Raw genomic sequence first — 24,145 nt, forward strand, 5'->3', positions numbered from 1 at the left:
GGGGGGTGAGCACAGGTGGGGGGAGGCGAGCACAGGTGGGGGGCGGAGGTGAGCACAGGTGGGGGGGAGGCGAGCACAGGTGGGGGGAGGTGAGCACAGGTGATGGGGGGAGGTGAGCACAGGTGATGGGAGGTGAGCACAGGTGACGGGGGGAGGCGAGCACAGGTGGGGGGGAGGCGAGCACAGGTGATGGGGGGAGGTGAGCACAGGTGATGGGGGGAGGTGAGCACAGGTGATGGGGGGCAGAGGTGAGCACAGGTGATGGGGGAGGTGAGCACAGGTGGGGGGGAGGCGAGCACAGGTGATGGGGGGAGGTGAGCACAGGTGATGGGGGGAGGTGAGCACAGGTGACGGGGGGAGGCGAGCACAGGTGGGGGGGAGGCGAGCACAGGTGGGGGTCGGAGGTGAGCACAGGTGGGGGGAGGTGAGCACAGGTGGGGGTCGGAGGTGAGCACAGGTGGGGGGAGGCGAGCACAGGTGATGGGGGGAGGTGAGCACAGGTGGGGGGGAGGTGAGCACACAGGGGCTGTGAGTGGAGGGCGAGGGGCGACTTCGGGGCTCTCTGCTCCTCTCTCCACCTTGTGATTTTTTTGTAAATGAACAGGGTTTAGGGAGCAGGGGCCGGGCTGCCCAGGCCGGGGCCCCCGCTCTCTGCAGCCGGCCTCCCGGGTCCCGACTGCCAACCACAGCCCCCGGCCACGCCCCTTCCTTCTCCCGCCCGGGACAGTGGGCCCGCGGGTGGGGCTGCCAGGGAGAGGAAGCGCGTGGGCGTGGGCAGCTCCAGGCACATGGCACGGAATACATAAACAGTGCTCATTACACGATCAAGACCCGATCGATTCGATTGATGACTTTAGAACAAAGTATCGGTTCCCTTTGCCAGCTCTCTGCACGGCGCCGGCTCAGGGGCTGGCAGCCCAGCACCCGGCGTGCAGTCTGTGCCTGCCGAGGCCACCGTTGCTGCACGCTTCCTGCCCTTTCACCTCCTCTCCCTCCTCGCTGAGGCTCCTTCCTGGTGGAACACTGGGAGGAGGCGGCTGGCTTGCTGATTTGACGGTCGACCCCAACAGTGAGGCGGGGGCAGCACACTGGACTCCACTGCTGCACCCACTCCTCTCAGCCCCCCTCCTGGGGCTGCTGCACCCACCTGCCCCCCATCCTCACGGCTGTTTGCGCCTGTGCCACACCTGCTGCCTGGGCCGCCCTGCCTCCTCCCTGCACCGCGAGTCCCAGGCAGAGGAAGCTCCTGGGAAACGCAGAGGTGAGGCCATCACCCGGAACCTGCCACAACCTGGGCCGGGGGCAGGTGACGCACAGGACATCACACACAGGCCAAATGCTGCCCACCCCTCCACAACGCACACTGCTCTTCCCATCACCCCCCGGGGCACACCTGGGCCTCCCCGCCCCCCGAGAGCACCCGCCCCGGGTTCAGGACCTCTGGGAGAAATCCCGTGGCCCGATGCCCAGCGCCCAGTGCCCAGTGGACGTGGCCGCCGGGGAGCGTGAGAAGACCCCGCCCTGTGCCCACAGGCCCAGCAGACGCCCGGGGCCCTCCGGCCTGGGACGCTGAGCCGTGACAGACCACCACCCCTGCAGGTCCCCGTGGCCGGTCGGGCGGCCACCGAGCCGTCACACACGCTGTCCCCGTCTCCTGGAACCACGGAGACGACGGACGCGATTCTGCAGTGAACTCGGGACACCCGCGTCCTGTTCTGGCTGTCAATCAACGCGGACGCGTCAACAACAACAACAACAACAACCGTCCCTCCTCAGCGCACACGGGCATCCGAAGGAGCTCTGTCTCCTAGCAACAGAATCCCGCGCTCGGCTCATCCCCCACCCGGCGTCCATCCCGGAGACCAGGCCCCGAGAGGGCTGTCCCGGACGCCCACCTGGTCCCTGTCGGCCATCAGGCCAGGCGTGGGGTCCCGCGCGTGTCTCCTCTGCGCGGGGCTCCCCCACCTCCTGCAGAGAAGCGGCCTGCCCCGTGGCACTCCCGCCTTCGCGGTCTCCAAGTCACGGGGCCCCGGCTGACCGCTTTCTGGTGGGGATTTTCCACGCACAGCAGGCAGCGGGCCCCAGGCTCCAACGCCCCAGAGTCCTCCTGCCGAGCCCCCCGGTGAGCAGGACCACCAGTGGCGGGCTGGCCGCAGCTCCTGCCCTGCAACCCCTCCCAACACCGGCCAGCCCACCCTTGCCCTCCCCCTCGCTGGGGCAGGGGCAGCTCCAGTCACCTGCGGCAGCCGGAATTCCAGGTGCAGTCCCTCTCTTCTGGCACTGGGGTTCCCAGCAAGGGAAACACCCGGCGTTTTAGGAGAGGAACCGGAGGGAGGGAGCAGAAAGTGCAGGCAAGCCCCAGGCAGGGTGGGTAGGGGGTGCTGTGGCCGCTCTGCTTCCAGGCGCGGGTGTCTGTCCTCAGCAAGGCACCAGGAGACTGCCGGGGGCCTGGCTCCCTCCCCTGACTGCCCCAGGACAGGGCTGGGGTGCCCCCCGGCCCCGCGTGCCCCAAAGACAGCAGCCAGCCTGTGCTGACCCCGCCCCTCGTCTGCCCCCAGGAGCACTGCTAAGGTCTGGGGAGATCTCGTGGCCTCCCGGGGTGCCCGGTGCTCGGCGTGTCCAAGGCGCTCAGGGGCTGGCCCGGGACGGCAGCTCAGGACAGGACGGGCTCTGGTGGAATCGCCGCCCCCGCTGTGGCTGGAGAGAAGCCTTCCACCAAAGGGACAGAGTCTGGCGTCAGTGCCAGCAGCCCGGTGGCCCGGCCGCGGGCAGCCCTAGCCCCGCACAGCTAGGATGAGGGCTGCTGCCCCACGCGGTGCCCCCAGCAGCCACCAGGAGCCGGAGCTGCTGCGGTCAGCTCTCTGCTAGGAAAGGGAGCAGGAGGGGCCGCGAGAGGAGCGCCGTCAAACAGGAACTGGAGACGCCAGGAAACCCGGCCTGGACGCAGACTGTGGCCGGGCCTTGGCCCCTCTCTGCGCCGGCCGGGACAGGGCTGGGGCTGCCCCCAGCGATGTGTCTCCTCTCTGCCTCGGTTTCCCGGGAGTGAGTGACAGGGAGGGAGGGCGGGCACGTGGGTACTGGTGTGCGTGTGCCATGGTGTGTGCGTATATGCATGTGTGCACACGTGTAGGGTACGATGTGTGTGGTGGGGTGTGTCTGTGCATGTGTGCACATGTGTTGTGGTATGCTCTGTGCCTGTGTGTGTGGTACAGTGTGCATGTGTGTGCAGGGTTGTATGTGGGTGCATGTGCATGCAGTGTTGTGTAATGTCACGTGTGCACGTGTGTATATGTGTGTGGTACATTGTGCATGTATGTGGCAGGGCTGCATTGTGTGCACATGTGTGTTGCAGAGTTGTGTGTGTGCACATGTCTACCCATGTGATACAGTGTGCATGTGGCAGGGTTGCATGTGTGCGTGTGTCTGCACGTGTGTGGTGTGGTTTGTACATGTGTACCCATGTGTGGCAGGGTTGCATGTCTGCACGTGTGTGGTGCGGCATGCACATGCGTGCCCATGTGTGGCAGGGTTGCATGTTTGCACTGTGTGGTGTGGTTTGCACATGTGTACCCATGTGTGGCAGGGTTGCACGCCTGCGCCTGTCTGCACTGTATGGTGTGGCGTGCACATGGGTGCCCGTGTGTGGCAGGGTTGCATGTCTGCACGTGTGTGGTGTTGCGTGCACATGGGTGCCTGTGTGTGGCAGGGTCGCATCCCCCGCCTGCAGAGAGCTGCCCCGTGGTCTCAGAGGTCTCCCGGCCCGGGGGGAGGGGGAGGGGTGGCGCTGCTGGCCTTGCTTGCCCAGCCCCCTGGCTTGGAGAGGGTCCCAGGCTGCGCAGGACCTCCTGGGGGCTGGAGCTCCCCCTTCTGGCGCAGGACGGAAGACCCCAGGCATCCAGAGGGAGCCCTGCAGGAAGGGGGTGGGGGCTGGGTGCGCGGCTGGGCGGGGGCAGCAGCTCCCGGAATTGGACTTGGACTTGCAGGTGAGGGGGTAGAGAAAGGACGCAGGGACTCTCCACATGGGTTTGCAGATGAGAATTAACTAGCGAATAAAATGCTGGCACTCACGGGGACCCTGCTCAGCCTGGGGCTTGTGTGCAGGGACTCTGGGGGGACAAGGAGGGGCTCACGCAGCACCAGCAGAGGCCAGGGTGAGGGGGCAGGCCAAGGCAGGGCGCGGGAGGATCCTGGGTCCGCACTCCCGGCAGACCCCAGGAAAGTGCAGGAGCCCTGAGGGGGCCAGGCCTGGCGGACCCTGTGTGGGTCCAAGGCCACGCGCCCGTGGGCCCAGGGACGCCCACGCACAACCAGGGGCAGGAGTGCCCGGGCACATCCGTGTCGCAGGCCCCAGGAGCAAACCCCAGCTCCAAGTCCCGGAGGGCGCCCCTAGGCGAGGTCCAAGACCACAGCGCAGGGCCCGCGTCCACAAACTTCACACGGGCCTGGCCCAGAGCGCGCTGGGCCGTCTCTGTCGCCATCCAGAGGCGCGCCTGCCCCTCCGTCTGCCTCCGCCACGGGTCCCGGGGCCGGCGCGGGGCCCCCGCGGCGCCGGGCACGCGCGCCAGGCGCGCCGCTCTCACTGGTGCCGAGGCGCGCTGAGCCAGGGCGCGCAGCGACGCCCAGATCCGCGGGGCCGACATCCCCGGGCGGGCCGGCGCGGGCGCGGGCGCGGGCGCGGGCGGCGCGGGCGCGGCGCGGGCCGGGCCGGCGCGGGGCGCAGTGGGCCGGGAGCAGCGGCGGCGGCGGCGGCGGCAGCGGCGGCGGCGGCGGCGGCGGCGGAGGAGGAGGAGGAGGAGGAGGAGGATGGCGCGCGCGGGGCCCGCACGTGGAGGCCGGCGCGGGGGCGCGGGCAGGGCCGGCTGCTGAGACGCGCTGCTGCCCCCCGCGCGGGCGCCGCGGCTTCAATGGCGCCATCGCCCAGGACCAGCAGCCGGCAAGATGCGGCCGCCCTGCCCAGCATGTCCTCAACTTTTTGGGCGTTCATGATCCTGGCCAGCCTTCTCATCGCATACTGCAGTGAGTACGGCGCGACCCGGGCCCCGCACGGCCCAGTCCCGCCCCCGGCGGGGCTCCCCGCCGGCCGCCCGGAGTCGGTGCGGAGTTGCGAGCGCGTGGCGCGCCGGCCCCGGGTCCCGGCCGGTCCTCCGCGGTCCGCCGGACCCCCGGCGCTTTGGCACTTCGGGGCTGCACGCCTCTGCCGGAGCCTCCCTCCCGCGAGTCCGGGGCAGGGCCCGGGCGCCAGGCCCCGGGTGGCGCGGCGCGTCCCTGCGCGCCGGTGCCCGCGGCTGCCCGGGCGCTGTCGCCACTCCGGGTCCAGGCCGGCGGTCGGAGCCCCGCCAGCGGCTTCCCGGCCGAGCTGCGCGCTCCAGAGGCGGCGGCAGGTCCGGGCGGGCGGGCGGGCGGGCGGCGCCTCCCGGGAGTCGGTGGAGCGCCCTGCCCGCTGCCCGCGGCACTCCTGCCGGGGGCGCGCGGCCGGGGCTCTGCTCCCTAGGAAGCGGGCTCGCCGGGCGCCCTCTTCGAACAGCGAAGTGAGGGCTGGGCCGCCGGAGAGGGCCCCTGCTGCCGCGGGCGCCCTGCGGGCCGCGGGCCCGGGCCGGGGAGGGTCGAGCTGCTCGGCGCCCCGGGAGGGTGTGGGGCGGGGGCGAGCGCCCGCGGGCTCCGGGCTGGTCCGGGGCGCGGGGCTGCGATGAGCCGGGCACACTCGGGACGGAAGGATCGGGTCCGCGTCCGGGTTCTCGGCCGCAGCTGCTGGGCTGGGCGGAAGGCGGGGGGCGGGGGGGCGGGGGTCGGCGTCCCGCACTGGCTGGGGCCGCGGTGGTGCGGGCTTGGTGGGCTCCTGGTGCGTTTTGGTCTCCGCGGGAGGAAGGTACGGGCGCTGGGGAGCACCTGTCATGGAGAATTGCCATGGGCGCGGGAGGTGACGGAAAAATATGGATTCTTAACAAAAAAAAAAAAAAAAAAGAGGCCAGTGCCGCGCTCCCTCCCCGACTCCGCCGCCACCTCCGGAGCCCGGGCCGCGGTGTCGCATCCGGCCGCCCGCCTCTAGATCGGGACCGCAGCGGCCGCGGTGGCGGAGTCCTGGGACAGCGCGGCCCGCTGGCCCGACTGGGCAGGGCAGGAGCGTCCTGCTGGTCCCGACCGCCTGGGCGCCGCGCGGGTTCTGGCCCTGCCACCCCAGGCTCCAGCCCCTCGGAAGGCGCGGAGCAGGATCTGGGGGGTCAAGGGGGCTCCCCGGGGCCTTCGGGCTGCAGTTGGGCAGGCTCCCCCCGGGGACCCCCAGGGCGAGTTCCCGGAGATGGGAAAGGGTTCATGGCAGAGCTCATCCTGGGGGCACGCTGTGGGGTGTGGGGAGGCTGGCTGCCTGGGTCCCAGGAAGTGTCCTTGGGGCCCCCTCCGAGAGCCCAGGGCCGGCCCCACACACGGGTCCCTGCAGGTGGGCACAGGAAGAGCTGCAGGGAAGTATGGGACATGGGTCGGTGACTGCCGTTTCTGCACTCCCCGGTGCCCCCTGCGCCCCTGCCTCCCCCCTGCACCCCGCTAGCCCCTCCAAACCCCACTGCTCCCTGCGCGTGGCCTTCCCCTGTGCACACCCTGCAGCTGAGCCGAAGTTGGTACCATCGTGTCGGTCCCAGGAAGACGGGGTGCCCGCGGGCAGCCACATGCCCGCCCAGCGGTCCCCGGGCACCCTCACCCCTCGCCGGGAGGCCTCCCTGGTGTTCCGGAAGGAGCTCTTCCACCTCCACAAGGACGTGGGGTGCAGACGCCTCACCCCGAGTGGCACAGATCCTTAGTAACAGAAGCCCGGGCCAGCCACGTTCTCGCGGCTGCTCCTGTTCTCTGTATCAGGGTAACCGGACAGCGAGGCAACGTGTGCTGAGGCATCCGGCGACACCGGGGGTGCACTTGGAGAGATGAAAAGGTTCCCCTGAGCCCCGGAGTGAGCACCACTTCATCTTCATCACCACCATCATCTTCATCACCACCGCCATCACTGTAACTTAGAGCTCGGAGCTGCAGCCCCAGAGGGGGGGAAATTGGCCTTTTTCGGTTTTGTGTTTTGTTTTAGAATTGATAAGGCAAATAAAACGCAAGTGGCCGGGTCTCCCTCCCGGGCCCTGTGGAGCCCGGGAGAGCGGTCAGCATCCTTGTCGGTGGAGTTTTGTTTGTGCTGCCAGCGGGAATTCTTGTTGAGGGAGGAGGTAGACCCAAGGTGTGAACCAGGGGATCCAGCCGGGATCACGCGGAATCCAGCCGCCCTGCCCCGCGAGCCTGCGTGGCCATCTGCGCCCTGGGATGCGGGGCCGCTCCGGCTTCTGCGCCTTCTCCGGGGCACGCGCGCCCCCCTCCGGCTGCAGCGGGCCCTGCAGCACCGCCGCTGGGCGCGTTGCCATGGCGACGCGGCCCAGGCCTGTCCTCCCGCGGGGAGGGGGCGGCGGGGACTGCGCGAGGGGCAGCGGCGACCGGGAGCCTGCGAGCGAGCGAGCGCGGGGGACCGGCGTGGGAGGAGGCCGGCGCGCGGCCGGCCGCTCGCGCCGGGGAAGCCTCGCTGTGCCCCGGGCCGGTGGAAGCGCGGGGCAGGATGCCAGGGAACCTGGTGGTCCTGCCCAGTGCGCGGTGTGCCCCCTCCTGCGGCTGGGCTGTGGCGCCAGGGTCCTGGGAGAGCAGCGTCGCCAGCCCTGGGCAAAAGTTAATTTCCCGACTTGTGTTTCTCTCCCTGTCCGGCTTCAGTCTATGGGCCCTGGGCTGGCTGGGCGCACCGCCGCCTTCCCCTGGGGGCAGCCCGGTCTCTCTCCCTGGAGGGTTTATTCCTGGAGCCCCAGGCCCGGGGGTCAGCACGGAGCAGGCCTTTTTCTGCCCTCTAAAGGTTTGCACTGCAGAGACCCTGGGCAGGAGCCCAGGGCTGAGACGGGGGCAGGGGACGCCCCCTCGGGCCCCACCAGCTCCAGGCCCTTAGTGGGCCTGACCTCCCCAGGCCGCAGGACACCGGACCCACAGGGCTGCCCGGCTCGGGGCTCCCGGCCCAGGGCCTGCCACCCACCCCGCCACACGGAGTGAGAACTGCAGATCACCTGTGTGGCGTGGAGCTTCTTCAGGTGGCTCCCGTGGGTGCAGTCACGGGACTCGGTGTGACGACGTGGCCCCAGGAACGGGGAGGAGGCAGCAGCACATGGAAACGCTTCCCGACACGCCCCACAGCTGCAGGCTCCCAGGCTCCGTGTTGCATTGACACAAAGGACCCCTCCAGGTTGCCACCTGTCACCCCGGGGCCCCCGGGCGGGGGGCAGGGGCTGGGAGGACGCCGGGGGCCTGCGCTGGAGCCCAGGCTGGCACAGCTGTTTCAACAGGCCACCCTGCACCCCGCGTCCACTGGTCCCCGGCGCCCCCTGTTCCCAGGAGAGGTGGCCTGGTCCCCAGTGCATCCCTGCCGGGGCTCCGGCTCTCCTGCCCGGGGAGGGGACCTGGCTCTGGAGCTGTCTGTCCACAGCTGCCGGAGTGAGACTTGGGGGGCAGAACGCCCACTCGGGCACATGGCTGAGAGCAGAGCGCAGCCCCTGGCGGCTTAGTGAGCAGTGCGCGGGTCCCGCCGTGCCCCGGCCTGGAGGCAGTGTCACAGGCGGCACGGCTGCCGTCCTGGGGCCGAGGTCCTGGTGGGAAAGGCTGCAGCGGGCAGCACACAGGGGCAGCGGAAGCGGGGGGGGGGGGGCGGCCTGGGCCAGGCTCTGCGTCCTGGCGAGATCTTTCGGTGGGCAACCTCTCTCTCTGCCGCCCGGTTTCCTGCCCAGCAGGTCAGGGACCTCCCAGGCCTGGAGGTAGCAGCGGCCAGCTCCGTGCTCCCGCGGGGCTGCCCGTGGTGCTGTCCCTGTGCCCAGCCTGCCTTGCCCTGTCCTTCCTGGAGACACTGTCCATCAGGGCCACCGCCGCCTGCACCCCAGTGCCCGGGATCCCCCGCCCACAGCAGCGTCTGCCTGGGTGGTCCCTCTGCCTCCAGGGTGGCAGACTCGAGCCCTCCCCCCACGGCTTCCAGGCCACCACTGTCCCGCCTCCTCCCCCTCGCCACCTTCCCTGGGTCACGCCGCTCAGGACTGCCCGAAGCCGAGGGTCTTTGCAGGCCAGCGGGCGTCTCTGTCCACCCTGCGCTGGCAGGCCCCAGCCCTGGACACTGCTCCCGAGGGGGCCTCCAGGGCAGAAACTTCAGAGGCATCGCAGACCGTGGGCTGGGGTCGGTCCTGGCACAGGCCCGGAAGACGCCCCCAGGCCGTCTCCGATGGGCCAGCTCCGGGGACGCCTGCCCTGGGAGAGACAAAGGCCCCGCGGTTCCCGTCTGCCCCTTCCGCCTTTGCACCCGGGGTCCGTCTTGCCGTCTGCAGGGGGAGGAGAGGCCGCCGCCCGACCTGCACGGCTCCCAGCCTAACTGCCTTCCCGGCACCTTGCCGCTGCCTGGGGGCCGGTGCCCTTGGGGGTGACCTGCCCTGTCGCTGCCCTGGTAGGAAGGCTCTGGGGAGACGGCATGTCCACCTGGGCACCTCAGCACCTGCGCACCTGCAGGCACAGGCGCACACCCGGCCAGGCCCGGCTCGCAAGGGCCAGGGCATAGCTGGAGCACAGGGAGCAGCCGGCTGCCGGGCCCTGCAGGTGCACCGGCGCCGGCCCTGTGTGCTTACAGGGAAGTCAGACCGAGCCGGGCGGCGGCTGGGGGACTCGCGGCTCACAGAGCTCCCGGCCGCCTCAGCCCCGTCCACAGAGTCCTCCCCGCCCCGAGCTCCCGCACTTGTGGTTCCTTCTCCGTGGCGGGGCCTGGAGCAGCGTCCCGCGTCCAGACGTGCCGGCCGAAGGTGGCCCGGCCCTGGGGCAGCCCCTGCTCTGGCTCGCCCGTCCTGGTGTTTCCTGGCTGTGGCACGAAGCGTCTTCCACGCAGGGGCCGGCGTGCGTGTCTGCCTCTCCCCTGCGTCTCGTCCCGGCCCCGGCAGGCCTGCGGGCTCTGAGCCGTGTAGCTTATCCCCCCGGGGCGGTCTGCGATGTCTTCGGGGAGGGGAGGGGAGTGGAGGGGAGGGGAGGGGAGGGGAGGGGAGGGAGGGCGTCTGGTATTCCCGAGACTCTTATTTTGCAGAGCGGGAGCCTGCACGGGGGTGGGGAGGTTCACGGTGGCCTGCAGGCTCCGCTGTGTCCCAGTGCCCTGCCTGTCACCCACCCGTCACCTGCCTGCTGGCTGAGCTGCCTGCCCTGCTCCCAGGGGCTCCCTGGGTGTCTGCAGCCCAGGGTGCCTCCGCTTCCGGGCAGTTCCGCCGCTCCCGCGGGCCCTCGGCCACCTCCATCCGCCCTGTGGTAGAGCCAGGATTTCTGGGGGCACGGGTGGACCTTGGCTCCCTGGATTTATGCCACACGTGGGACGAGCTGCTGTGTCCGTGGTGTGGGCGGGCACACGGATGGGCCATGCAGTTGACATGCGTGCAGCCCAACAGGTGCAGAAGTGCTGTAGCGGCGCACATTCCGGGACGTGCGGTGCTCTGGGTGTGCACACACGGCACGCGGGAGCACACACGTGTGCACACCCCTCGGCAGCCCCAGGTTCAGCCTCCCACCTGGCATCCTCAGACTCCGTGGGGCTTCAGCCGGACCCGCCGTGAACCGCCGCCCTGGAGAGTCCTCCTGGGCCGAGTGGGAGGCAGGAACTGACGGGTGGGGAGGAGGAGGCGCAGGGACCCCGCGGCTCCCGGCCTCGGCTGCCACGGCCCGGGCGCACACCACGACGGCCCCCTCCGTGCTGGCTGCTGCGTGGCGCCCGCAGCCGTCCCCGGGGCCCTGCCCAGCGCCGGTCCGCGTGAGGAGCGTGTGCTTTCTGCTTCCGCTGCCCGGGCCGCGTGCTCCTGTGGGATTCGGCCTGTAGTTCACACAGAGAAGTGAACGCGGCTGTGCAGACACGTCCGGTGTGAGTTCAGCTGGAGGCGGTCACTTGGCTGTTGTGGTGCCAGGCGAGCAGAAACGGACTCAGCCAGGGGTCTCGGAGCCAGGGCTGGGGCCGGCCTCCGGGTGCCTGGAGCCCCGGCTGCTGAGCCGGGAGGCGCCAGGCTGGGGTGGAGAGCTCGGTGCCAGCAGGCCCGGCTCCCGCTTCCTGCAGGGACCGGGCTAATTGAGATGTGAGTCACCCAGGACCCTGGTGTTCCTGGTGACGCGGGGGGGAGGGGCGTCACTGAGGCCCCCAGGGGTGAGGTTGTCCCAGAACCATGCGCGGCCACCTCAGTGCACAGATGGCGCTGGGAGGAACGGGCAGGACGTGGGTAAGGCAGTGGCCGGTGCCCAGGGCGTTTGCCGCTTGTCTGGGATGGAGCCGCTGGTCGGGCCCCCACCGGGAAGCCCCCTGCGCAGGCACAGCCCTCTGGCTAGCAGTGCCCCTGTCCCGTCACGTCCATCTCCGCTGCCCTGGGCCCTGTGTCCCTCGTGCATGGCCGGGCGTCCACTCCTGGCCTGCTGCGTGTGCCCTGGTACCTGCTGGGGCCGGGAGCCTGCAGCCTTTGCAGCCGCTGCCTGGGTCGCCTCCTGCAGCCCCAGCCCCCCCCCCCGCCCTGACCATGGGGCTCAGCTGCCCTGGCCCATCCTGCAGCTGCCACGGTGTGGACCCCATGTGCGGGTTGGGCCGAGCGGGGTCAGCTCTCCCGGGGGCCTCACGTCCTGGACCTGCCCTGAGGCCTGGTTCCCCCAGGCCGGCGTCCGTCCACTTGGCCTTGCATTTCCCTCTCTGGACCGTCCTTGACACAACATCGCATGCCCTGGCCTGCACGGGGGAGGGGCCCCGCCGCTGACTGCCTGCTCCTGGAGACAGCCTGGGGGAGGCCCGTTAGGGGTGGGGAGCGCCGGGACACAGGGGAGGTTGCTGACAGCACAACTTTGTCCCCAGGTCATCTTACAGATGCCAGGGTGTCTGGAGGGGGTGTGTTTCTGGCCGGGGCCAGGACGGGCTCAGATGTGGGGCTGTGCACGGCGACAGGAGGACATAGAAGACCCTGGAGGACCAGAGGGGACCTGCCCGGCAGAGACCCCCGGGGTCCTGGGAGATCTGATGGGGGGAGGTGGGCTCTGGAACCTTCGCTGCCCCAGGGAGACCCCAGTGTGCACCCAGGGCAGGGGCAGGGCTGGGGGCAGGCCGGGTGTGGCCGGTCTTCTCTCCGAGAGCCCCAGGTGGCAAACGCCCCCTTTGGGCACCCAGCCCCTGGCTTGTACCCTGTGCTTGCTGGCCGAGAGAGGGGCAGGGCCACCTCCCAGAGATGCCCCGGGAGTCCCACCTGGTCCAGAGGCCTGGACCTCCCCCAAGTGGTGCTCCCGGGGTCCCCGCTGACCACCCGCACCTGGCCACGCTCTCTGCCCTGAGGGTTTGTGCCCGGTGTTCAGCGTCCTGTCTGCGGGCCTCCTCGAGTTTGCGCCTTTTCAACCCCCATCGCATAACCAACAGGCCGGGGGGGTTCTCCCTGGCTCGGCTGCCCAAGAGCGGCCCCGCTGCTGACAGCGGAGTCGCGCCCAGGGAGGAGCTGGCCTGGGCGCTTTCCCGGTCGAGGTGTACCTGCGGCTGCGCAGGCCACGGCAGGAGCCTCGGGGCATTGTTGGGGGTCCTCCCGCCACCATTCTGCAGGAGCTGAATTGCCGGGCACCCGACGCCGGCTGAGCCCGCACACCGCAGGCACCACGCCGTCTCTGCCGAAGCTCCGGTAGCGGGCGGCAGTGGCCGAGTGTGGCTAAGTGCCGGTGATGGATGGACCGGGCCTGTGCTGACTAATCGGTGCTCACTTGTGTCCTGCAGCTCCGGACGGTGGCAGCCACGCAGGCGCCCGCCGTGCCCGTCCCCGCGTCATCTCTGTCTCTCTCCCGCCGTGTTCTGCCTGGGGACGCAGGCTGTTTCCCCTGCGCTGTGCCTCTGAGGTCCTGCCTGTCCCCAGAGCTCGCCCACGCCCGCAAGCTCCCGGAGGGGTGAGGTCGGCTCCCCTGGGAGGGACGCCCTGGGGACGGGTGGGGTTTGGCCATTCGGTGGTAGAACCTGGTGTGTGCCAGGTGTGTGGTGACCGTGCACTGAGGCTGGAGACAGTGGTTCCCCGGCCACCCACTCTGATCTGATTCTGCACCCTGGAGCTCCCAGAGCCAGCACCCACAGCCTTGGACAGAGGCACTCTGGGAGCTCAGGGACCCGTGAGCTCAGGACGTGAGCCCCAGGTTGGGCAAAGGGCGAGGGGCATCCGTGAGAGCACAGACGACGGAGTGGGAGGCCCGGGCTGCGGCGTCTGCAGGCCCGACACGGACGGAGGAGGCCGCACCTTGCGCCAGGCAGCCGTGCCAGAGACGGGACAGGCCCTGGCTGCCCGGGGCCCTCGATGCCCGTGGCCGTGGCTGCCCGTGGCCCTCGCTACCCAGGGCCCTTTCAGTCTCGCTTTGCTTCCTTCTCCAATCCTGAGGTTCCAGGATGGAACACAGGGAACCGGCTTTTAAAGACAAGAGCATCTTGGCTGGCGCCGCGGCTCACTAGGCTAATCCTCCGCCTTGCGGCGCCGGCACTCTGGGTTCTAGTCCCGGTCAGGGCTCCAGATTCTGTCCCGGTTGCCCCTCTTCCAGGCCAGCTCTCTGCTGTGGCCAGGGAGTGCAGTGGAGGATGGCCCAAGTGCTTGGGCCCTGCACCCCACGGCAGACCAGGAGAAGCACCTGGCTCCTGGCTTCGGATCAGCACAGCACCGGCTGTGGCAGCCATTTGGGGGGTGAAGCAATGGAAGGAAGACCTTTCTCTCTGTCTCTTTCTCTCACTGTCTAACTCTGCCTGTCAAAAAAATAAAATAAAAATAAAAAGACAAGAGCGTCTGGTCTGAGGATGCCCCGAGCTACAGGAGAGACACCCGGCCCCTCCCCCATGCCCCCCCCCCCGTGCTGCCATCGTGGTGACTTCGGATGTCACTCTTGTCTCCGTCACCTCCTCAGGGGTCGGGGGCTTCTGTCCACCGGCACAGCCCAGGAAGCTCCCGCTGCTGTCACCTCCGCTCAGGGCGCAGGCTGAGCCCGCAGCTGGCGCCAGTCCGCTCACTTCCTGCTTCTGGAGCCACAGACACAGAGGGTAGTGGTGCCGGCACGGAGCCTGTGTGGACGCCTCGCCAGGGTGCGTGGCCCACGTGGGGGCAGCAGGCCTGGGCCACCCCTGGGCGTTCAGGCCCCGCGAGCAGCCAGGCAGGTGGCTGGGGGTGCCAGGGTCTCAGCGGCTGGGCCACTTCCAAGTCCGAGTGAAAACAAGGACGAGTTGTGTCTCGGCGCCGCTGCCTCTCAGGACGAGGAAGGGGACTCTGCAGCGCAGCCGCCTGGACAGCTGACCCCTCCCCGCAGGCACTCCCCGCCCTGCCGGGAGCCCCCTCCCCTCGGCACAGCCTCGATGCCCCCTGCCCCAGCCACTCCCTGCATGGAGCCAGCTCCTCTGGGCACGCGGCCCCAGCCCCACCAGGCCCTGAGACCTCGGGACACCTGCTCACATGTGGCCTCGCCGTCCAGACCCAGCCCCGGGCTGAACATGGCATCCAGATGGGGTCCTCGCCGTGGAGCGCCGGGCCTGCCCTCCCCGAGCCCGCCTCCGCCACTGTGACTGCCATTTCTCTCCCCAGGCGCCTCCCCCAGCTGACTGGGAGCCCCGGAGGGAAGTGACCAGAACCCAGCCCCGCTGGAGTCCGGAGTCCAGGCGCGTGTGAGCCAGGGGCTGGGCTGGAGCCCCGGACACGGCTCGGCGAGGCAGGGCAGCAGCTGTGAGCAGAGCACAGCTGCGGCACTGGCCGGCCGCTGGCCGCTGGCCCTGGCGTCTGCACGGGGGACGCCCTGGGCCTTCTTAGCTCAGAGACGACACGTGACCTTTCACCCCACCTGCTCCGTCGCTGCGACGGGGCACAGCCGCGTGGACGGGGCACTGCACACCCAGCGTCATCTGCCTTTGGGACTGAATCTGTTTGCCCGGACGGCCAGGGACCCATCTGTCCTCACGCAGGTCCACACCCCCAGCCAAGAGGACGTTTCTGGGCACAGCCGGGTGCCAGCACTTCGTGTGTGTCGCCACAGAGGCGAGCCGTGTCACGCCTGAGCGTGGGAGAAACATGGAGGAGACAGGCCTCCTGACGGGACCAGGGAGAAGGCAGCCAGGGCGCCGCCCCCGGCAGCAGGCATGGCCCGAGTGTGTCTCTTCTCCCGTGGCCACGCCCCTCGGAGCACCGTGGACTGGAAGACTGGCTGGAAGGAGGGGCCCAGGGCTCCTGAGCCCCTGTTCCCACCTCTGCCACGGGAGCGCCCCCGGCCCAGGGACAATGGCATTTCCTGTTGGTTGGAGCGCAGAGGCCAGGGCCTGTGCCCTGGGAAGCCCTGGTGCTCAGGGCCACTGCTTTCCCCTGGCTCTGCAGGCACAGGAATCGGAGGCCGGGAGGGCGGGGGCTTCCGGGGGTCAGCCAGGGCGGAGGCGGGGGCCCGGCCAGCCTCCAGAGGCCTCCTTTCACGCCTGTCCACTGCTAGGACAGCTCTGCCCCAGGCCTGCACCTGCACCTGCGGCATGGACAGGTGGGCGGAGCCCCTGCCTGAGAAGTGAGCCGGGCCCACTTGAGGACAGGGCGCCCGTGGGGTCCCCGAGGCCCAGGACAGCCCCACCGCCTGGGCTCCGCGCTGCGCCTTGCTCAAGTTCGGAGGGCGTAGTGAGAACACGTTCCGCCGGAGTCCAGCTTGCAGAGCTGACGCAGGAGCAAACCATCAGAGAAGAGAAGGCGCGAACCTGCCTGGAGCTGCTTCCAACGATGGGTGCTCCCAGGAGGGCCTGCGGGGCCAGCGAGTCCTGCCGTGGCCCCTGTGGGCTGTGTCGAAGGCTGCCTCTTCCAGGAAGCTCTCCTGCCCTCCTCCACGCTCACCTGGTCCAGGCCGTGGGTGAGCCCAGCAGGAAGGGGGGGTGTGGACTTGCTTCCCTGCCTCGCGTGGGCAGCCTCAGCCTGGGCGTCCCCTCCAGCACTGCAGGGCGCCCAGGCGTCCCCGGCGGGCTTGAGTGTGCTCTGTGTGTGGCCCGGAGCCACCAGCATGGCCACTACCTATTGGCCAGGAAGCTGCCCAGCCTGGCCTCCACGCCTCGGCCCCCTGTGCTGAGGCCCCTGCAGGACACTGGGCCGGGTGCCTCCTGCTTGGGGCTGACGGAGGCAACAGCCACCTTCTCCTCTCCCGCTTCCTCCTCCCCTGCCTGCTTGCTCGCCGGGTCCTGGGCACCAAGGGGAAGTGACCTGGCTGTGAGGGCGGGCACAGTGTGTGAGTGGCATGTGTTCCCCAGGCAGGCACTCGCCCCCAGCTGCCAAGGAGCCTTCCTCCATTCTCCCTGCAGGGGGCGCCCTGCCCAGGCGTGGGGAGACCTGAGCGTTCCCCAGCAAACGGGGCCTGCCCTGCCATCGCCCCTGCTCTGCTCTGCCAGGCTGGGCCTGTGCCCCCACCGCCGCCTCCTCCTGGCCTGTGCTGGGCGCTGAGGGGCTGCCCTCCCTTTTCTGTTTTGTTTTATTTATGTGTTTGAGAAGCAGAGAGAGAGAGAGGTCTTCCATCCACTGGTTCACTCCCCAGATGGCCACAACGGCCAAGGCTGCGCCGATCCAAAGCCAGGAGCCAGGAGCTTCTTCCAGGTCTCCCACGCGGGTGCAGGGGCCCAAGGACTTGGGCCGTCTTCTACTGCTTTCCCAGGTGCATTAGCAGGGAGCTGGATGGGAAGTGGAGCAGTCGGGACTCAAACTGCCGTCCATAGGGGATGCCGGCTCTGGTCCGGGTGCTTTAACCTTCCTCTCTGGTCCCAAAAGTCACAAGGAATCAGCATGGCCATTTCTGTTCTCACAGTGAAACCACAGAGGGGCCGAGCGGGGCGCACCACAGCCTCGCAGCCGGCGTGTGGCTGAGCCTCAGCTCAGAGCTGTCTCTGGGGAGAGGAGGCAGGGGCCCCCTGGGTCCAGGCGGGGCAGGGGCCCCCCGGGTCTAGGTGGGGCAGGGGCCTCCAGGTCCAGGTGGGACAGGGGTCTTCAGGTCTAGGTGGGACAGGGGCCTTCAGGTCCAGGTGGGGCAGGGGCCCCCTGGGTCCAGGCGGGGCAGGGGCCTCCAGGTCCAGGTGGGACAGGGGTCTTCAGGTCTAGGTGGGGCAGGGGCCTTCAGGTCCAGGTGGGACAGGGGCCTCCCGGGTCCAGGTGGGGCAGGGGCCTCCCAGGTACAGGAGGGACAGGGGCCTTCAGGTCCAGGAGGGACAGTGGCCTTCAGGTCCAGGTGGGACAGGGGCCTCCCGGGTCCAGGAGGGACAGTGGCCTTCAGGTCCAGGTGGGACAGGGGCCTTCAGGTCCAGGAGGGACAGGGGCCTCCTGGGTCCAGGTGGGGCAGGGGCCTCCTGGGTCCAGGTGGGACAGGGACCTCCAGGTCCAGGTGGGGAGGGGCCTCCCAGGTACAGGAGGGACACGGGCCTCCCGGGTCCAGGTGGGACAGGGGCCTCCCGGGTCCAGGTGGGACAGGGGCCTCCCGGGTCCAGGAGGGACAGGGGCCTCCCAGGTACAGGAGGGACAGTGGCCTTCAGGTCCAGGTGGGACAGGGGCCTCCCGGGTCCAGGTGGGACAGGGGCCTCCCAGGTACAGGAGGGACAGGGGCCTCCAGGTCCAGGTGGGACAGGGGCCTCCCGGGTCCAGGTGGGACAGGGGCCTCCCGGGTCCAGGAGGGACAGGGGCCTCCCGGGTCCAGGAGGGACAGGGGCCTCCCAGGTACAGGAGGGACAGGGGCCTCCCAGGTACAGGAGGGACAGAGGCCTCCCAGGTACAGGAGGGACAGTGGCCTTCAGGTCCAGGTGGGACAGGGGCCTCCCGGGTCCAGGTGGGACAGGGGCCTCCCAGGTACAGGAGGGACAGGGGCCTCCAGGTCCAGGTGGGACAGGGGCCTCCCGGGTCCAGGAGGGACACGGGCCTTCAGGTCCAGGTGGGACACGGGCCTCCAGGTCCAGGTGGGGCAGGGGCCTCCCGGGTCCAGGAGGGACACGGGCCTTCAGGTCCAGGTGGGGAGAGGCCTCCCAGGTACAGGAGGGACACGGGCCTCCAGGTCCAGGTGGGACAGGGGCCTCCCGGGTCCAGGAGGGACAGGGGCCTCCAGGTCCAGGTGGGGCAGGGGCCTTCAGGTCCAGGAGGGACACGGGCCTTCAGGTCCAGGTGGGACAGTGGCCTCCAGGTCCAGGTGGGGCAGGGGCCTCCCGGGTCCAGGTGGGACAGGGGCCTCCCAGGTACAGGAGGGACAGGGGCCTCCAGGTCCAGGTGGGACAGGGGCCTTCAGGTCTAGGTGGGGCAGGGGCCTTCAGGTCTAGGTGGGGAGGGGCCTTCAGGTCCAGGTGGGACAGTGGCCTCCAGGTCCAGGTGGGGCAGGGGCCTCCCGGGTCCAGGTGGGGCAGGGGCCTCCCAGGTACAGGAGGGACAGGGGCCTCCAGGTCCAGGTGGGGAGGGGCCTCCCAGGTACAGGAGGGACAGGGGCCTCCAGGTCCAGGTGGGACAGGGGCCTCCCGGGTCCAGGTGGGGAGGGGCCTCCCTGGAGAGCCTGGCAGGCACCCAGAGGGAGGAGTCATCTGGGGACTTAGGGACAATGGCTGCTGGAGCCACGCCTGGCGCATGCCAGCGCCTCCTGCTGGAGTCCCTAGCAGGTGGGCAAGGCTTTGTGGGCAGGCGTCCATCCTGCAGTGGGTGGAACCCAGGGACCCCCTCTGCCCAGGACAGGGGCAGCCCGGGGGGTTGCCCCGCCCCGCCCCACCCCACCTGGCACATCCGCTCCCGGTGCCCTCTGCCGCCCGCCACCGCCATGCAACCCCTGGCCTTGACCTCCCCGCCAGCCGGGTGAGAGAGGCAAACTTGGGGAAATGAGGCCGTGGCAGGCGGCTCTCTGATTGGCCCCGCGCCGTTCCTGCCATTAACTTTATGGCGCGCTACCCGAGGACTAATTAAACCAGATGGCGGTAAACCCGGGCGGGGGCGAGGAGCGGGTTTTACGTTGCAGTTGATCAGAACGAGGTGGAATGGCATATGCTCGTGGAGATTAAGAATTTTTTAACTACATATTAACGGCTTTTCTTGATGCTCTTCCCGGTGATCTCAGCACATCCGGCCCCTTTGCACCGTTTAATTCTCACCGTTCCCATTCTCCTGTCCCCAGAACCCCGGACACGTGCTTGTGGTGTAATTTAAGCGAGTGGAATGTTTGCCGCAGACGGCGGCATCACCATCGCTGTGACATTAGCCTTGTGCAGAACGGGGGCCCGACCCCCCGATGCCCGTCTTTGCCGTGGGTGGGCGGGGCTTGGCCGGGCCAGAGCTCAGAGACAGCCTTGAAAAGCCCTGGCAAGGTCAGGTGCCCCTTGTCACTGTCCTGGGGAAGCCGCGTCCCCAGACCTCGCCGATTCTGTGGCTTGCTAGCATGTCCACGACCAGGCCATGGGGCTCGGGGCAGGGGTGGCCCCGCGTACATGAGGCCATGGACCCCCACTGGATGCTGACGCCTTCCTGGGGGTCGGTGATTGCAACCCCCCTGTCGGCCCGGGCTGGGCCCACCTCCCGGGCAGCGCAGGAGACCCCAGCCCTCCCTGGCAGAGCGCCCGCCTCCTTCTCCAGGCCTGGAACCCCCTGACCTCATCAAAGGCCTGAGATGCCCTGTCTGTGGGGTGTGTGGACGTCCGCTGGCGGCGCCCTGTGCAGGGCCGCCCAGCTGCCGGGAGTCCGGGACCAGGCGCTCGGAGCCCTGGGCCTGCAGCTCTTCCGCAGAACTGGGGAGGTGACCAGCTGGTGGTCCCTGGGGGCTGGTGCCCGGGCCTCCCTCTCAGGCCTGCGTGCTGGGGGCCCTGCTCCCGCCCCGCCCCCCACCCTTCTCCCCAAGCCGCCTGGGGCGAGGGCCGTGCCCGGGAGGCTGGCACGGAGCTGCCCGGCACACGGACATCCGGCCTCTGCCTGCCGGCTTGGCTCAGGGCCACCGGGGCCTCCGATCCCGGCCCAGAAATCGTTCCCAGCTCCCCACGCTCCGTCCTGCGCTCAGACCCCTGACCCCACCTGCGGGCATCCCTGGCTGTGCCCACGGCTCGACACCTCCCGGGCGGGCGCCGTGGGCAGGGGTGGGAGAGGGTCCGGGCGCAGCCCGCAGTGCCCCAGCCCGGGACGCTCGCGTGGGACAGTGCAGGCAGGGCCGTGTGCATGAAAAGCCCCTTTCTTTCTCCTCACTAATGAAGCAATCGCAGCGGGCGCCCGCGGGGGCGGGGCTGGCCCAGGCCCCAGGTCCCCTCTGGGTGCCGGCTCGACCCTCAGGGCTCACATGGCGCTGACACCGAGGCGGGCAGGGCTCGGGCTGAGGCTGGCTCCCTCCCCAGTGTGGGAGGCCCAGGAGGAGGCCTCAGTCCTGTTGTCTGGGAAACGGGGGCAGCAGCAGTGCCGAGGCCCCGGCGGGGAGCCGGCCGAGCTCCCAGGCGTTGCCCACAGGGTTCAGGGTCCCTGCCCCACCCCGGGAGCCCGGTGCATGGCCGAGACTCACCCTCAGGGGGCTCCGCAGACACAGGGTCAGAGGGGAGCTGCTGTTCTCACTGCACTCGGCTGCCAGCCCCAGGCTGACTGAGGCTCCCAGAAGCCCCCGCCCGGGGCTGTCCTGGCGGTCACCAGGGACCTGCAGGGGCTCCAGCCTCTGCCCAGGAGCCATCCCCGCCATCACACAGGTGCAGGGACACGGCTGGCCACGCCCTCGCCTGCCATCGGTCTCCCGGCCTGCCGCCTCTTCCTCCCTGCAGAGGGAGACCCCAGGGCCTGCCCTCGCCCGGCCCCGCCCTGCCTCCGTCAGCGCCCCAAGTGGGAGCCATAGGGGAGTCTAAATGTGAAAATTAACAGGGAATCGAAAGAGACAGAGTAATTTTTCATCCCGCGTGGAAGGTTATTTGCCTTCTCCACCGGAGCTCGGCGTGCTGATACCTGATGTCAAAAGGTAAATGATTTTAAACCAGATTCAATTTAAATTTCATTACATATTTGTAGGGGGCGGGGGCTCCCCGATTCCTTCGCCTCCTCTTGGAAGATCTTTCACTTTTAATAACTCCGCTGCCCGACGCCCTAATCCACTCATTACGCAGCTGTGTAGACCACGTAGCCAGAGGCCACCTCAGAAACGCGCATGGCAGCCCCCAGCCTCCTCGGAGGGCCCAGGTGTGCACAGGCTCAGCCCTGTGGACAGACACGGGGTGCAGGGCGGGGCAGGGAGGGGCACCTGCCGCACAGCAGGGTCCCGCGCAGGGTGCAGAGGGAGGACTTTCCCTGCAGGAGGCGCAGAGCAGGGCCAGCCCGGGCTGCTGCTGGTGGGCGGCCTCTGTGTGCCCCCACCTCGCTGTGACGCCGGGGTCGGGATGGCGCCAGCCCGCGGAGATGCAGGGCGCAGGGGGCCCTGCGTGTGGGGGCTGGGTTGCTGAGATGTCCTTGGTTCTGCTGAGGTCTCGCTGGGGGAGGGGCGGCTCGGCCAGGGACTGTCCCGTGGGCGCCACGGGGCGGGGCCGGCAGCAGCCCGGTGTGCTGTTCTGGTGGACGGAGTGCGTGGACCTGCCGCCGCATCCGTCACGGGAGCCGACGCTGAGGGCTTCTGGGCCAGCTTCGCTCCCCTGGCAGGGGTTCGAGAAGGGCGTGGTGGTCCTGCAGAAAGGGTGTGGGTGGTCGAGGGGCCGGGGGCACCCAGGGCCGAGCAGAGACAAGGAGTCCGGGGCGGGGCGGGGGGCAGCTGGACTCCCGCGCCAGCACGTTGCTCAGGAGCTTCCGACGGGGAAGGCGGCCGCTGCCCACAGGCCCTGGGCTCCAGCGGGACCCACAGGGAGGCCCCTGCAGGGGCTTGGCGGGGTCTGCGGTGGGTGGCGGGGACCAGGCCTGCTGGAAGGGCCCCGGGCGCCTAGGCCATGGCACGCCGCGAGTCGGGAGTGCGTGGGCGCGCGGGGCTGTGACTGTCGGGAGGTCCCTGGCCGGTGATTTCTTCCCAGCAGGGCCGTGCCGTGCAAGGTCCAGAGTGCCTGCAGGGGACGGCCGGGGGCTGCCCAGGGTCGCCGGTCACTGCCCCGCTGTCAGGGTTCCTCTGGCTTTGTGTGCTCTTAAATGCACTTCCGGGCACTTGAAACTAACGCCGGTGCATCCGGGGACCAGGCCTGTTTTGGGGGCGACGTGGGTGAGCGGAGGACGGAAGGTTCCAGAGCCCAGCCCGGGACCCCGGGGTGGAGTGCGGTTGGTGTGCAACTCCCTCCCACCGCTCTCCCCTTTGCAATGCTAATGCGCTGTTTCTTCGTGGTGCCACACAGAGGAAGCACGAGATAATCACCCAGGCATTAGTCATCATTACGCTGGTGATAAAACAAAAAGCCGCGCTCGCCGTCTGGAGGACGGGCGTCGTGCCCGCAGGAGCTCGGCCGCGGCAGGTGCGGGTGGGCGGCGCCGAGGTTGGGCGGCCGCCCGCGGTCACCCAGGCCCCTGCCGGAGCTGGCGCACCGAGTGCCTTGCTGGGTTGCCCGCCCGCCTCTGGCTCCTGGTGCATCCCGGAGCCCAGAGGCACTGGAGCCCACAGTGGGGGAGGGCTGGGCCGGTCCCGGTGCAGGGGGGGCGGACCCGGCCTTCCTCCTCCTCAGCTCCCGCTCAGAGCAGACTGGGAGATTTGGCTCCGTGAAACCCGGAGACTCCGGCGGGGGCAGCCGTGGTGGGGGGACGCCTGGGCAGTCATGCAGCCGAGCTTCGCAGGGCCAGAGAGCAGGGGCAGAGGGGGCCGGCTGGGCGCCTCCTGCCCTCCGTCCCAGGTGTGCTTGTGTGTGAGCGACCGGACACCTGCCGGGCCTCAGGCATCCTTGTCCGCTGCCCGCCTCCTCTGTGGGTGGTGCGGGGCAGTGGTCTCAGAGGGGCCCCAGCTGCCTGGGGCCGGGGAAGGCAGGGGAGGGTCCAGCGGAGGCTCCGCGGGTCCTTCTGGTCGCAGTCCCTCCCTGGGTTTGCAGGAGGCAGCAGGTGCGTCCAGGGACGTGGTGGCCCCACGGTCAGCGGCGACCCCATCTGGCGTCATGGCGGATTCCGCTCTGCTCCCTGGGCACTGGGCTCCCGGTGGCTGTGGCTGGGGACACGCCACACTTCCGCCCTCCGAGTCTCCCGGAGGTGACAGTGCAGGGTTCATGCAGGCCCTGGAGGTTAGGGTCCCAGGCCCCGGGGGCTGTGCACGTCTCCCAGGCAGACTCCACCCAGAAGGGCTGGGAGGGGGTGGGGTGCAGAGAAACGCGGGGCCAGCCTGCCTGGGCGCCTGTCCCCTCCCCCAGGGCTGCTGGGACCCCTGAGCACAAGCTCCAGCCAGCGCCACGCCAGCCCAGGGAAGGAGTCTCCGGCAGACCAGAGAGAAGTTGGGCCTGGCGCAGGGGCCGCGGGCCGGCCAGGGCCTTGGTGCTGGCTCTGGCCGGGAAGCCTCCGGCTCCACGGTGCCCTGGACTGCTGCCTGGCACCTCCGGCTTCCGGGGAACAGATGATGAGGCTGAGAAACAGGTGCAGGACGTTCGCTGGCGGAGACAGGAAGAGCCCAGGGTGCCCAGGGAGGGGCTGGGCGGCCCTGTGAGCCGGGTTCTCCCCGGCAGGGAGGCTCACGCAGGCACTGGGGTTCCAGCGTGCTGGTCTCGGCCCCCCAGCCCGTGGGTGCCGGGCGCCCCCCAGACTGAAGCCCGACCACCAGCTGTGCCCCGCTCAGGATGGACAGCAGGGCTGCACAGGGCCAGCTCCACTCCTGGCCCATCCAGGGGACCCCCAGGGCAGGGCTGCACCAGCCTGGGAGTCAGCAAACCCTCGGCACTGAGGCACGGATGAGGCGGGGGCCGGACACCTGCAGAGGGAGGCCCAGAGAGACGGTGACGGGGCTGGACGTGGCCAGCAGTGGCCTTCAAAGATGGCCTGGCCCCCGCAGCTCCCAGCCTGCCCCTGGGCCCTGGACACGAGTGGGGCTGAGCACAGTGGGAGGCCGAAGGGTACCTGCTCCTGCTGTCTTTGTCTCTGACCCTACATCAGACCGTTGTCCTTAGGCGTCTTCAGGAATTTTTCTTCGTCCTCCTGCCCTGCCCCTCCCCCCAGTCAGCTTTCCTGCGCCCAGCCGCCCTCTGGCCAGC

The 24,145-nt window shown here is 69.6% G+C and overlaps 1 protein-coding gene across 1 annotated transcript in view; it reads left to right on the forward strand.

The window, feature by feature from the left end:
- Nucleotides 1–4,788: 4,788 nt before the first annotated feature.
- Nucleotides 4,789–24,145, forward strand: part of TAFA5 (TAFA chemokine like family member 5) — a 125,725-nt gene continuing 106,368 nt past the window's right edge. The window contains exon 1 of the mRNA XM_070051544.1: nt 4,789–5,016. Within this exon, the coding sequence (XP_069907645.1) occupies nt 4,905–5,016 (112 nt within the window). The 5' untranslated portion in view covers nt 4,789–4,904. The remainder of the gene's footprint in view (nt 5,017–24,145) is intronic.

Source organism: Oryctolagus cuniculus, chromosome 11, assembly GCF_964237555.1.
Source record: "Oryctolagus cuniculus chromosome 11, mOryCun1.1, whole genome shotgun sequence".
Taxonomy (NCBI): Eukaryota; Metazoa; Chordata; class Mammalia; order Lagomorpha; family Leporidae; genus Oryctolagus; species Oryctolagus cuniculus.